The sequence below is a fragment of the Montipora foliosa genome, chromosome 8, assembly GCF_036669935.1.
Source record: "Montipora foliosa isolate CH-2021 chromosome 8, ASM3666993v2, whole genome shotgun sequence".
In the NCBI taxonomy this organism is placed as follows: domain Eukaryota; kingdom Metazoa; phylum Cnidaria; class Anthozoa; order Scleractinia; family Acroporidae; genus Montipora; species Montipora foliosa.
In genome coordinates, this window is record NC_090876.1 from 38,600,488 (window position 1) to 38,612,987 (window position 12,500).

The 12,500-nt window shown below is 40.4% G+C and overlaps 1 protein-coding gene across 1 annotated transcript in view; it reads right to left on the minus strand.

The window, feature by feature from the left end:
- The window catches only part of LOC137967679 (sperm-associated antigen 6-like), a 26,041-nt gene that overhangs the window by 10,341 nt on the left and 3,200 nt on the right, over positions 1–12,500 (minus strand). The window contains exons 3-8 of the mRNA XM_068814206.1: positions 8,310–8,476; positions 4,809–4,877; positions 3,757–3,871; positions 2,475–2,602; positions 1,773–1,850; positions 785–890 (exon numbers count right to left, since the gene is read on the minus strand). Of these exons, the coding sequence (XP_068670307.1) occupies positions 785–890; positions 1,773–1,850; positions 2,475–2,602; positions 3,757–3,871; positions 4,809–4,877; positions 8,310–8,476 (663 nt within the window). The remainder of the gene's footprint in view (positions 1–784; positions 891–1,772; positions 1,851–2,474; positions 2,603–3,756; positions 3,872–4,808; positions 4,878–8,309; positions 8,477–12,500) is intronic.

The following is a 12,500-nucleotide window of genomic DNA, read 5'->3' on the forward strand; positions in this document are numbered from 1 at the left end:
TAGTCGTTCTAGCGCTGGAGCACTAATAGGGGACACAATTGTACACGTAAACTGAAATTTAACAATTAACGCAAATGAAGTCAAATGCTGGTTTTTGAGGAGAGGAGAAAACCGCAGTACCCGGAGAAAAATCTCGTGGTGCAGAGTAGAGAACCAACAAACTCAACCCACATGTGAAGCAGAGTCTGAGAATCAAGCCCGGGCCACATTGGAGGGAGGCGAGTGCTCTCACTACTGCATCATCCCTGCAACTCAGAGACCATAATTATAATACTATGTAGTTATAATATAAGACTAAGTATAGGTAATCACATGATTTTGAGTGCAATTTGGAATAAATAAGCACGAGTAAATTTTTTCAAAGAAGATCCCTATGGACTCGTGCAATTTGCAGTCTCTGAAAAAATTTACAAGTGCTTATTTATTCCAAATTGCACGAGAAAAATCATGTGATAACTTATTAATAAATATACATGAAAAAACTCGAGATTGTTAAGCAGAAGAAATGCTCACACATCATCCAATCAGGGAAAAATTGTGCCATCTAGGGCATGCACTAGATTTGAAAACAAAGATTTGATTGGTTCTGACCAAACCCTATTGTTTATAATAAGCCAATCATAATCCAGAATTCCACTGCACTGGTATTACACTTTTTGCACTGTGTTACACATGACACATGCACTGCTCTCAGCCAATCAAAATCGAGTAATTTTTTCATGTATATTATTATCATAACTTTAAAATTAATAATATCTACATGATGACTTGCAAATGTTTGTACCTTTGAGGCACATCAGGACAGAGGGAAAAATTTCAGCTTCCACAACCATTTCAGCCAGGTCCACAGAGTGCTTGGCAATCTGGCTTAATGCCGAGAATATGTGACGCTGAAAAACAAAATGAAGGAAAAAAAATTAAGCATTATTGAGGTGACAGAATAATTATTGTTGTCAACAATCATACAGATGTAATCACCCTATCCAAATCATACAGTGTACTTTAATAATGCACTCAGGCCCTGATGCCACCTACATAAAACTGCATAATGATCATTTTTGACCTGAAGTACAACTATGTATGATAAGTTTTATGTTTAGTGACATGAAAAATAATGATGTTCATAGAGTTCACAATAATCATGAAAGAGAAGCTGAGGTGAATTTGATAAATGCTAATTAAAATCAATGTCATTTAAGGACGTTCGCGCCCAAAACGTTCCCATGTACAGATTTTTTTTAAACTTGCCACGCAGAAAGGTAATGATCTACTTTTGCCAAAAAGGCAAAAAAAATGGGGGGTCACCGTGCTCGTTTTCGAGATCATGAGGTGCATTTTTAGAAGATTGCGTGACTTTAAGACGATCTTAGCTTACAACTGTCAGCAATAAAAAAAGCTACATGAGTGAAATTTAGATCAGGTAAACGTACTCAGTTCAACATAACTAATATAACTAAATTAACCTTTGCAGCTGATGTCTTTTTTTGAGGTGAAATAGGCCTTGAAAACCGATACATATTAGTCTAAGAAAGAAAACTTTGGTCGCACGAGAGCATAAAAGGCCAAATATTTGTAACTTCGCACGTACAGATTTTTTTCGTTTTTTGTTAAAATGGACAAAATCAAGAAAGGAAGTGAACCTTGTACATATTTAGTGTAACTGCAGTACAATAAGAGAGATTTTTACATAGTCAAACTTTTATAATTATAATTATATAACTTTAATTTATGCATTGTGGTACAGGGATTGATGGAAGAAGGTGCATGATTACCTTTAATTTAAAATCTGGATTAAGAATCATTTGTGCGAGGTGAGCAACAGCCCCAGCATCCACCACTGTTTGCGCCAACTAGAGGTAAAAAATAACTGAAATTATTTCCATGAAAATATTATTATATATTATAAATTTTAATGACAGACAAATTTGATTTAAAGGGGGGGAATTCATGAAGTGCACAGGGAGTAAAACAGTGCTTGAAAAGGGCAAGAAGGTTAGGCAAATGAGCAATTTTCACGATGGTGTCATTTGACAACAACTACCACAATTCAGTTTGTTTTTCTTTTCATATTTAAATTTTGCATTCCCAGTGGGGTAAAAATAACGATAGCTCTAATTAGCATGAGACAAGCAAAACCTGAAGGATTCTGGTACTTGTAGTCAAATGGCGTCATCAAGCAAATGTCCTATTATGCATTATACCCATCCACTGATTTGGATAGCTTGGATTCATTTGTTCATGCTGTAGTTAAAAATTGTTCCAGACCCTTGATTGTCTTACAGACATGAAACAAAGGAAAGTACAATGTAAAAAACAAACAACAGTACTTTGAAAAACTTTAACCAACTTGAAGGAAAAATTTGAACTACAACATTTACAATCTTATGCAGTTTTTATATTATGCAGTGTTTTCTAGATATACCCATAGAAAAGTTACGTAACAGAACAAAAACAAAAAAAAAGCAGTTTCCTACCTCTGGGGAGTGTTTGCAAATGTCACTCAATGCAGATGCTGCGATTCTCTTGAGTGGCATTTCAGGCTCCTGGATACAAAGCACTAACAGAGGCACTGCACCAGCATCAACAACAGCTTGCGACAGCTCTGTAAAGGAGTAAATTTTTTTAAGATGTAAAGGTCCATTTTGAAGGGTTAATTGTTCGAGACCTGGCCTTAAACCATTGACTGCTGGGAGTCAGACCTAATTGACAGATTTACTCTCCGTCTATAAACACCAGACGATTTTAGTTGTCAACTGGGGGTGTGGTGGAGCGCCTAAGGAGTAAATGCATGGGTTAACCAGTCAAAAACAATGTCCCCTTCAATAATTAACCCATTGACTCCTGGGAGTGAGACTTAACACATTTTACTCTGTTTAATGTTAGACGATTTTACTCGTCAACTGGGGGCGTTGCGGGGTGCCAGCTGTAGTGAGGGGTGAATGGGTAAACCAGTCTCGTCCATTAACGCATTTGACTCCGGAGAGCGAGACCACAGGTTTTTATACTCTGTCTAATGCCAGACAATTAATTTTTACTTGACAACTTAGAGGGTCCCCTGGGGCACTTGTACGTACATGTAGTGAGGGGTCAATGGGAAATCAGTCATTAAAAACTGTCCCCTCCATTAACCCATTGACTCCTGAGAGTGAGACTTATAACCGATTTTACTAACACCAGACGATTTTACTCGTCATCTGGGGTTGTCCTGAGGTGCCTGAAGAGTGAATGCATGGTTTTTACAGTCAAACCAAGTGAAGCGTACCCCTTAAGATTGCATTAATGAAGTGATTATTTGAAACTTGAACCCGCTAGTCGTTTCAAGAATGCAATAATGAATTGATTATTCGAATATTGAACTCGCTCGCTCGATCCAAGAATGTGGCTAAATTGGCTAACGGCTTCCGTTTTCGAAAAATCAATTCACTGTTGCGACTAGTAGGTTTCAAACCTACTAGTCTTTTCTAGAATGCAATACTGAATCGATTTTTCAGAAACGGAACCCGTTAGCCGTATTCTTGGATCGAACGAGCGAGTTCAATATTCGAATAATGAATTCATTATTGCATTCTTGAAACGACTAGCGGGTTCAAGTTTCAAATAATCAGTTCATTAATGCAATCTTGAAGGGTACGCTTCACTTGGTTTGACTGTAAGGAAGATAAAAATATGACAATAAATGATCACTTTTTCATTTGCATTCCTTTTTATTCTCGGCTTCCAGCCTATTGCCCAATAAAAGAAAAACTTTCTTTATACCTGAATTGTGTCTTGCAATATAACCTAGAGCCCAGGCTGCAGCTTCTTTCACTCCAGGGTCGAATTCCTCCAAACAAATCACGAGGGCATCCAAAGCACCACAATCCACTACAGCCTTAAAAGGATCACAACATGATCATCAAATAAAATTTTTATGTGTTATAAGGGTACAATGTATGACTATAAACCATGTTTTTACTATTAAATTAAGGTCTTTAGAGCATTTTCGGTTACCTCAGCTAAGATTATAGGGAACCTGGTACTAGTCAGCCCAGCAGGTATATTTATAATTTTACCGTTTACAGGTCACTGTAACAGTTGTAACAATGGTTAAAAACACCCCTAACCCTTTATTAATGCTAACCCCAGGCCTAAAGACTATTATTTAGGCCTAAGGTTACATTAGGAAAGGAGTAGGTAATGTTCTATTGAAGTTAAGACAATGACCTGTAAATAAGACCTGTGACCTGTAAAAAATACCTGCTGCTAGTCAGCCATGTTTGTTACAGGGACGGAGTTTACATGTAGATGGAAATATTAAACCAAGAAAATTGAGTTTCAACACAACTCATTTGATACCTTTGGCAATGGAAGCCTAACAAGTGATTATTATTCACTTCATGTTTTGTTCTTTAAAAAAAAAAAAGAAAAAAGGTTTTTGTTATTTTACGTGAAGATAATACATCAAAACCACCTTCACAACACCTGCATATACATGTAAGAACACATGATTTTGCGGTAGGCTGATCTACATGTAGTTGAATATTTTATTGGGTGCTTTGTGAGAAATCACCCTGAAGATGTTCTAACTTACTAATAAATATACAACATTCTTTATTTTTTTTCCGCATCCTATCAGAAGACCAGCAGTACTGTGAAAAACTTGAATGTGTAGAATTAGCTGCACTGTTTTGATCTCATTTTGGACATTAAATTGGGGATGCAGCTGCTTATCTAAATGTATGAGACCAAACCTTTCAGGTGTGAATTCAATTATTGGTTTTAAATTGGGTCAAAAGAAGAAAAAAAAGATGTCCTAGTATTAAAGATACCTGTGCCAACTGGGGAGAATGCTTTGCCACAGCGCGAAGTACGAAGGCTGCAGCTTTTTTATAAAAGCGCTGAAAAGAGAAAATAATCGAAAAATTAATGGTACATTCAATACTGGTGATCACCCATGTAAAGAATGCAATAAGCTAAAATTATACTTCATATCCTAGCCAATGTTAGCCTGCGAATAGCAGACGCATTTCCGGTCATCGGAAATGCGTTTGCTGTTCGCAGGCTAAGCCAATGTTGCCTCTCTAAAATTCCCATGCCTGATATTTCCAGTTCAAGAGAAAAAATTAACTTTTGATACAATTTTTATTGATTAGAAGTATTAAAGAGCATTTATGGCCAAAAAGGGTGATTAAGAACTCCAGTCTTTAAGGGCTCCTAAAATGGTAACCTTAATTAAAATTTCTCTGCTGAATATAGCCAGCTTAAAAGCAATAATTATTAGAACATGTTTCAAATGAATATGACCATAATTTTCACAACCAACTGGCTACTTCAAAATTGACAGCCTTGATCTGAGTGCAGGTTTCAGTTAGTGCTGGTGTACATGTAACTTCACCCAGAGAATTAAGTCAGTTACTTAATTTTTTCCTAAATTGAATTAACAGTCTGATCCAAATCATAATAAGTGACTTTGGTGTATTTCCCTATTATACGCACAGCCGACACGCAGTTTCATTTTGGATCAAACGTTTTCGTTGAGTTTTGCGAGTTCCCTTGTAGTTGACAGTGAATGAAGTACAGTAACGGTAAATGAAAGACCCCAGACCTGAGCCAAATATTTCCCGATATTGACTTCTTGGCAAGCAGGGAAGTCAACCAGTCTATATTTATAGTCACCAAAACAAGTCCTGAATGACCTAAAATGATCTAAAATGACCTAATGAGCTACATGTACAACGGTATCTAAAATAAAATTAATAAAGACGTCTCCAAATCACCTAAAATTAACTAAAACAGACAAAATGGTACAAATAATTTCAATCTGCACCACTCATTAAATGTACATTGTCGGGCAAACTCAAGATTTTTGTGCTGTCATTACTCTAAGTCAATCACGAGGTGACGGTTGCTGCATGTGCAAAAATTACAGTAATCCAAAACTTTTGTGCTGTCAGCTCGGGACCAATCACAACTGTGTTATCGAGCACAGTAAGATTATTGCGCCATCAGCTGTACTCAAATCAAAACTGCGTTGCTTGGCGAACTCAGAATTTTTGCTCTGTCAGCTCTATGCAAATGACAACAGCTTGAACAGCCTTTTTTCATGCCGTCATCTCCGCAACGTGTGACATTAGAAGGCTAAGTTACGTAGCTCATTTTAGGACATTTTAGATAATTTCAGATCATTTTAGGACATTCCTTGTTTTAGTAACTACAAGCCAACCAGAGCCGGGGGCAATGAAAATGAAGCACAAATTAGGCCCGTCCCACACAAAAAATGCCCAAACTTGTATTTGAAAGGCACTCAACAAGAATGAAGAGGCAGCAAGTTGGTCTGCAGTGTGGCAACTTTCAAGTAGAAAGTCTTGTTGTTATCGTTTTTAGTGACAGTAACTGTAAACAAAATCAACAATTGAAAACAATTGGAAAAGCGCAATGAGAAAAAGAGTTTCCTGGAGTCCATTTTCAGCAACTGCACTCACAGGCACCCCAAGCTCAGTGTGAGGGAAAGCCAACAAAAATAATTATAAGGATTTGCATGGGAATCCTGAAAAAAAACCCTACGAAGATAATTTTGCGAAAAAATTCTAAATTAAAAGCCTAACCTTATTGCCATCGAGGGTTGCTTCCTTCCTGGGTGGTTTTTTTCCAGATTCGATGCGAATTGAGCCATTATCAGCTCCTTGGTTGTCAATCATCGTCAATTAATAAAACTTAATACCAAGGCTGAACACTCAGACTTCTCAGGAGCCCACCAAATTGAGTCAAATACTCCTGGTTATTAAAAAATGTTTCCACAGTTAATTTAATTCCACCGTAGAATTCAAGGGCAAAGGTTTTTCTTTCATTTCAATCTGCTAGCCGCACAACCGAAGCTCTGCAAGTGACGTCAGGCAGCTATTACTGCCCCAAACGAAACAATAAAATGATGAAAAACATCCTTGTTCACTTTGAACATCACACAGAGACCGTTGAGTTCGGCTTGGCAACAACTCTTTAGTTTGTTTGTGGATTGGTAACAAGCCTTTGATTGTCTAAGTTGTTTGTCCTTCCTGACGACGATACCAAACAAAGACTTCTTTTAATACCAAGATACATGTACATGTACCAAAGACTCGTTGTCAAGCAAAACTCAACGCACATGTATTAAAGTGGTGCATTTATATCGTGCCTTTATCACAAACGTCTCAAAGGCGCTTGACAATGATCAATTTACCCCCAGCGGACTGGAAGCATATATAGGCGCAAATGGCAGCCGCTTCTAAGCAGTCCATGCATGCTGGTACTCATTTTACCGACCTCGGAAGGATGGAAAGCTGAGTGAACTTTAGCGGGAAAGAAGGTCACCAAATATTCCACTCTCGGCAGAACCGGGAATGGAACCCGGGATCTTAGGGTTGGAAGGCAGAGATCTTACCACTGCGCCAACCCCCCCGCTCCGCTCCGTGTGACCTTCAAAGTAAACGAGGAGCTTTTTCATGATTGTTTTATTGTTTCGTTTGGGACACTAACAGCTGCCTGACGTTGCTGGCAGCTGCAGGGTTTCGATTGCACGGCTAGTGGATTGAAATGAAAGAAAAACCTTTGCCTTTGAATTCTTTGCTGGAATTTTAACCATGGGAACATTTTAACCAGGAATATTTGACTCACTTTGGTGGGCTCCTGAGAATTTAGTGTTCAGCCTTGGTATTTTAATATGACTGTTGACATCCGAGGAGCTGATAATAGCTACATGTAGCTCAAAATTCGTGTTGAATCTGGAAAAAAACCACACAGGAAGGAAAACCCACAATGGCAATAAGGTTAAGCTTTTTAATTGCAAAATGTTCTGAGGTCTTTTATCGGGATTCCCATACAAATCTTTTTTAGAGTCTGCTAAGCACTCGAGAAGCTAGAGTCGCACTCAGCAACTCTTAAGCTTAAGCTTCTCTCATACTTAGCAACCTCCTGCGTGCATCCATAACTCAATATATAATTATGCACCCTAAGCATGAAGGATCAACCAATTTGACAATGACAATGGTCCGTTTCTCAGTACTCAAACCAGCGTCAACTTCCATCTTTATCGAAACTCCTGTAAGAATTGTCAATGACGTCCCTGTCATCTCTTAAAATAAGACAATAGGCCATTCCGAGTTCAACTGTCTGCCTCCTCTTCAAAGCGAGTCTAATTACAGACGAAGTTTTTCTTATGAAAATTAGTTTTCATTAATTTTATACATTTAAAGTAGAACCAATTACGATCAACAAAACTTCGCAGTCTTAGACTCACTTTGAAGAGGAGACAGACATGAACTCTGAAAATTGGCCTGTTCAATTTTCTACATTACATTTTGTTCAGCCAGTGAGTAGACTAGCTGAGGAAGGATGTCTCCCTTGACAACAGCCTCTGCCAGGTCCTCATTATAATTGGCTAATCTGCCAAGAGCCAAAGCAGCAGTCTGTTGAATATCAGGAGCTACATCAAGAAGCAGAGGTCTCAGGAGGGCCAATGCACCTGCAAAAAAAATCACAATTACAACTGTACAGAACCCTTGGTAGCATACAAATGAATGTAATTAAAAAAAAATTGTGAATGCAATGAAAGAGGGTGTTTGTATGGTCAGGTCTGTGTGTTGTCCACAGTTAACAACTCCATCACTAGTTAAGGAGTGGGTGGGGAGTCAGGGTGGTTTAGTGGTCATCAACCACGCCTCCCACCTCTGTGACCCAGGTTCAACTCTGACCATGGGTCATATGTGGGCTGAGTTTCAGTTGATCTCAATCTGACTTCGAGGGTTTTTCTCCGGGTACTCCGGTTTTCCTCCCTCCTCAAAATGGACTCGCAGTCAATTACATCTGGCTGGGTTTGCGGTGCTGTGAGATCACACATGGGCCGTATGGCAGACCTGTGTGGTGCCTTCACATGCATTCGGTCTGAACCCATTGGGCTGGTTGATCCAGAAATGCCCTTGAAGGGAGTGGTCAACTAATAAGCACATTAATTTACATTTAATACACACTGTAGTGGAGGTTGGGTGCCTGAAGCATCCAGGAGCTTCCACCATTGGCAGCCAGCTCCTAAATGGAGACTGCTCCCATGGCTGGGAAACCCTGGTAACCCAGCTATGAGCGGCCTGGCACGCAGCATAGGAGACAGGCACCCGTCACACTGATAAAAACAGTGGAAAAGGGGGTTTGAGGGAAGGGGAAATAGCCCTAAAAATGCTCCGCAAACAAGCTCTTTTTAACACAACTACTTAGGAAAGGAAAGGAAAGGAACTTTATTACCATAAATCCTCAGTCTATTAAGCCCCCCTCTCTCATACCCCCCCCCCCCCTTTTCAGAGGAGGAAAGTTAATTAATAAACCAGACTTTTTATAGAATGTGATGACCATGAGCAACAGATTCAAACTCGCAACAGTAGAGCTGGACAAAAGATATTCCTTGAACTCTTGCCTGAACTCTTTTAGATTACAGCTTGGGTATATCGTACTATGATCAGCGAGGACCAGCAGATGCAAAATGATCTTTTGTCGCACACCGTGTATTTGTTCGAAGCTGTCAGATATGCTGTCATCAAGAACATTCCTTTTGCATCACATCTTTGTGAGCAGTTTATACCCGCACAACTCGCCACCTGTGTTCAATAACTGTTGCTTTATTCTAAGTTAACTTAGAGTTTTGTTCTTGGTTCCTTGACAGTAAATGCACTTATTGGAATAAATTAAAAGCATTTATTTTTTACGATGGAGGAGTGTGAGTTAAAATCATCTTCCCATAAAGGTGAGAAGGTGCGTTCGTATTCAATTGATTTCAAGTTGGAAGTCATTCACTATCATGCTGAAATGAACTCAAATCACGCTGCCAAGAAAATATATAAAATTGATCGAAACAGTCTTCGTGACTGGAAGAAAAAGCAAGACAAAAATAGAAGAATTAAAGGTTGAGAGGTCTGGTGGTGCTATACGGCAACATCTAGATGGAGGTGGAAGACATCTTACCTCTGAAATTTGTTAGAGTGGATATTTGATAGATGCCGTAAAGGTCTCTGTGTCTCAAGAAAAATTATCATGATGGTCAAAGCTGCAAAGTTCCAGGAAGAAAAGGAGAAAGAAGATCCAAACATTACCAAATTGACATTTTAGCCAAGGCTGGCTTGAGAAGTTCACGAATCGTTGGCATCCATCCGTCTGCGAGAGACGATGGTACAGCATCACTGTCGTTGACAACTGTGCAAGTGGCTGAAGAGGCCAACCCCCGATCTGCAGTCTCTGTTGCACTTCGTGTAAACATGGGGGGATGGCTGGTTTCTCCCCTCTTTTCTCTTTTGTCTTTTCAGGACTGCCGTTGCCCATCTGTTCTCCTCTGTGACTTTCATGCCCTGCCGCACAGCCTGGCGCCAGGCTTGGTGGTCGTTTGCCTGCTTTTCCCAAGTGTCAGTGTCTATGCCACACAGTTTGAGGTCTCTTTTGCAGGTGTCTTTGTTTCGAAGGAGAGGGCAACCAGCTCTTGTTTTTCCCTCTGTTAGTTCACCATGATACAGGAAATCTTTGGGAATGCGACCAGGTTCCATGTGCTTGACATGGCCAAGCCAGTGCAGGCGTCTCTCGCTAAGCATGGCAAACATACTACTGGCTCTTTCGCGCACCTCTGTGTCTGGCACTCTCTCTTCCCAGTGGATGTGGAGAATGTGCCGCAGGCATCTCATGTGGAAGCTGTTTAGTTTCTTCTCCTGCTTCGCGTAGGTGGTCCATGACTCACTGCCATAGAGAAGAGTGCTGAGCCCACAGGCCTGGTAGACATGCAGTCTGGTCTTCTCAGTTAGGCTGGAGTTGTTCCAGACTCTCTTGGTTAGCCTGGCCATGACTGCTGCTGCTTTAATTTGGCAATCCTGTTGTTCACCCCTACCTCGATGTTGAGTGTGCTGGAGATGGTGGACCCGAGGTAGGTGAAGTTCTCCACAGCTTCCAGAGTGTGTCCATCAATGCTGATGGTAGGAGGGTGGTCTGAGTCTTGTGCCATCACATTGGTATTCTTTATACTGATGGTCAGACCGAACTCCTTGCAGGCATGGGAGAGACGACTGACAAGCTGCTGTGCAAACAGCATCTCGCGGGTGAGCACGTGTGTGACTTTTGTTTTTGCACGCAGTCGAGCAATGTTGAAGAGCTTGCCGTCAGCCCTGGTGTGGATGTAGACTCCCTCGCTGCAGTCCTTGAAGGCGTACTGGAGGAGCATGGAGAAAAAGATACCGAAAAGTGTTGGCCCAAGGACGCACCCCTGTTTCACCCGCTGCTGACTGTGAAGGCTTCGGATGTTGCCCCATTGAAACAGACCGTGCTGTGCATGTTTTTATAGTTTATGATGTGATGATGGCCAGCAGGTGCAGGGGGCATCCTATCTTACGCAGTAGCTTGTACAGTCCGCTCTGGCTGACAAGGTCAAATGCCTTGGTTAGGTCAATGAATGTGATGTAGAGGGGCATCTGCTGCTCTTGACACTTCTCCTGCAGCGGGGGTAGTGAGAAGATTATGTCTACAGTTGACTGGCCAGCTCAGAAGCTGCACTGGGACTCTGGGTAGACGTGGGTTGCTAGGGACTGCAGGCGGGTAAGGGCAACTCGAGCAAACACTTTGCCACCTATGCTGAGGAGCGATATCCCTCGGTAGTTGTTGCAGTTGCTCCAGTGTCTCCTTTGTTTTTATACAAGGTGACTATGTTGGCGTTGAGCATGTCTTGAGGGATTGAGTATTGCCGTGAGGTTATAGGAACGTTTTCTTTTGGCACAGGGACGCATTTAGATGTCACCTAACACCTTGACTTAATGATATTCTCAACAGAGCTAAAGTTGATACTGTAATTATATCTGGTGGCTGCACAAAGTTTATCCAGGCTCCTGATGTAAGTTGGAATAAGCCCATGAAAGGATATTTAAGAGAGATATTATAATGACAATTGGCTGGCGGAAAACGGACACCAAATGACCGCAAATGGAAATATGAAAGGGCCATCACGGCAGCAAATGATTGAATGGGTATCAGAAGCCTGGAAAAAGTTACCCGCAGAGGTAATTAAGAAGTCATTTAATTAATTAAGGTGTGTGCATTATCATCTAATCTTGATGGTTCGGGGGATGATCAAATAACATTATCAAGCATGGTCCATGCCAAAGTCTGTTACCTACTGTAGATTGCAAGCGTTTCACCAAGAGGAGGAAGAGACCGATCCTTTCGAGTGGGCTACTGTATCAGAAGAAGAGATGGCTCAAGAACACGTTGCACACCTTATTTTGGATGAGGATGATGAGGATGAAATCCTTGACATTGACATTGAATCTTGACCGTAAAGTTTACAACTTTTCAATTTCACTTTCTGCTGTTTTGTTTAGGTTATCATTTTACGAAATACCATAGAATTATAGTATCATAAATTTCAAGGCTGTTGTATATATGCTGTATATATAAATTTAAATGAAAGAGATAAAAAATGTAAAATTAATATAAGTCTAGAGGAGTTTCCAGAGATTTTCTTTTGTAAG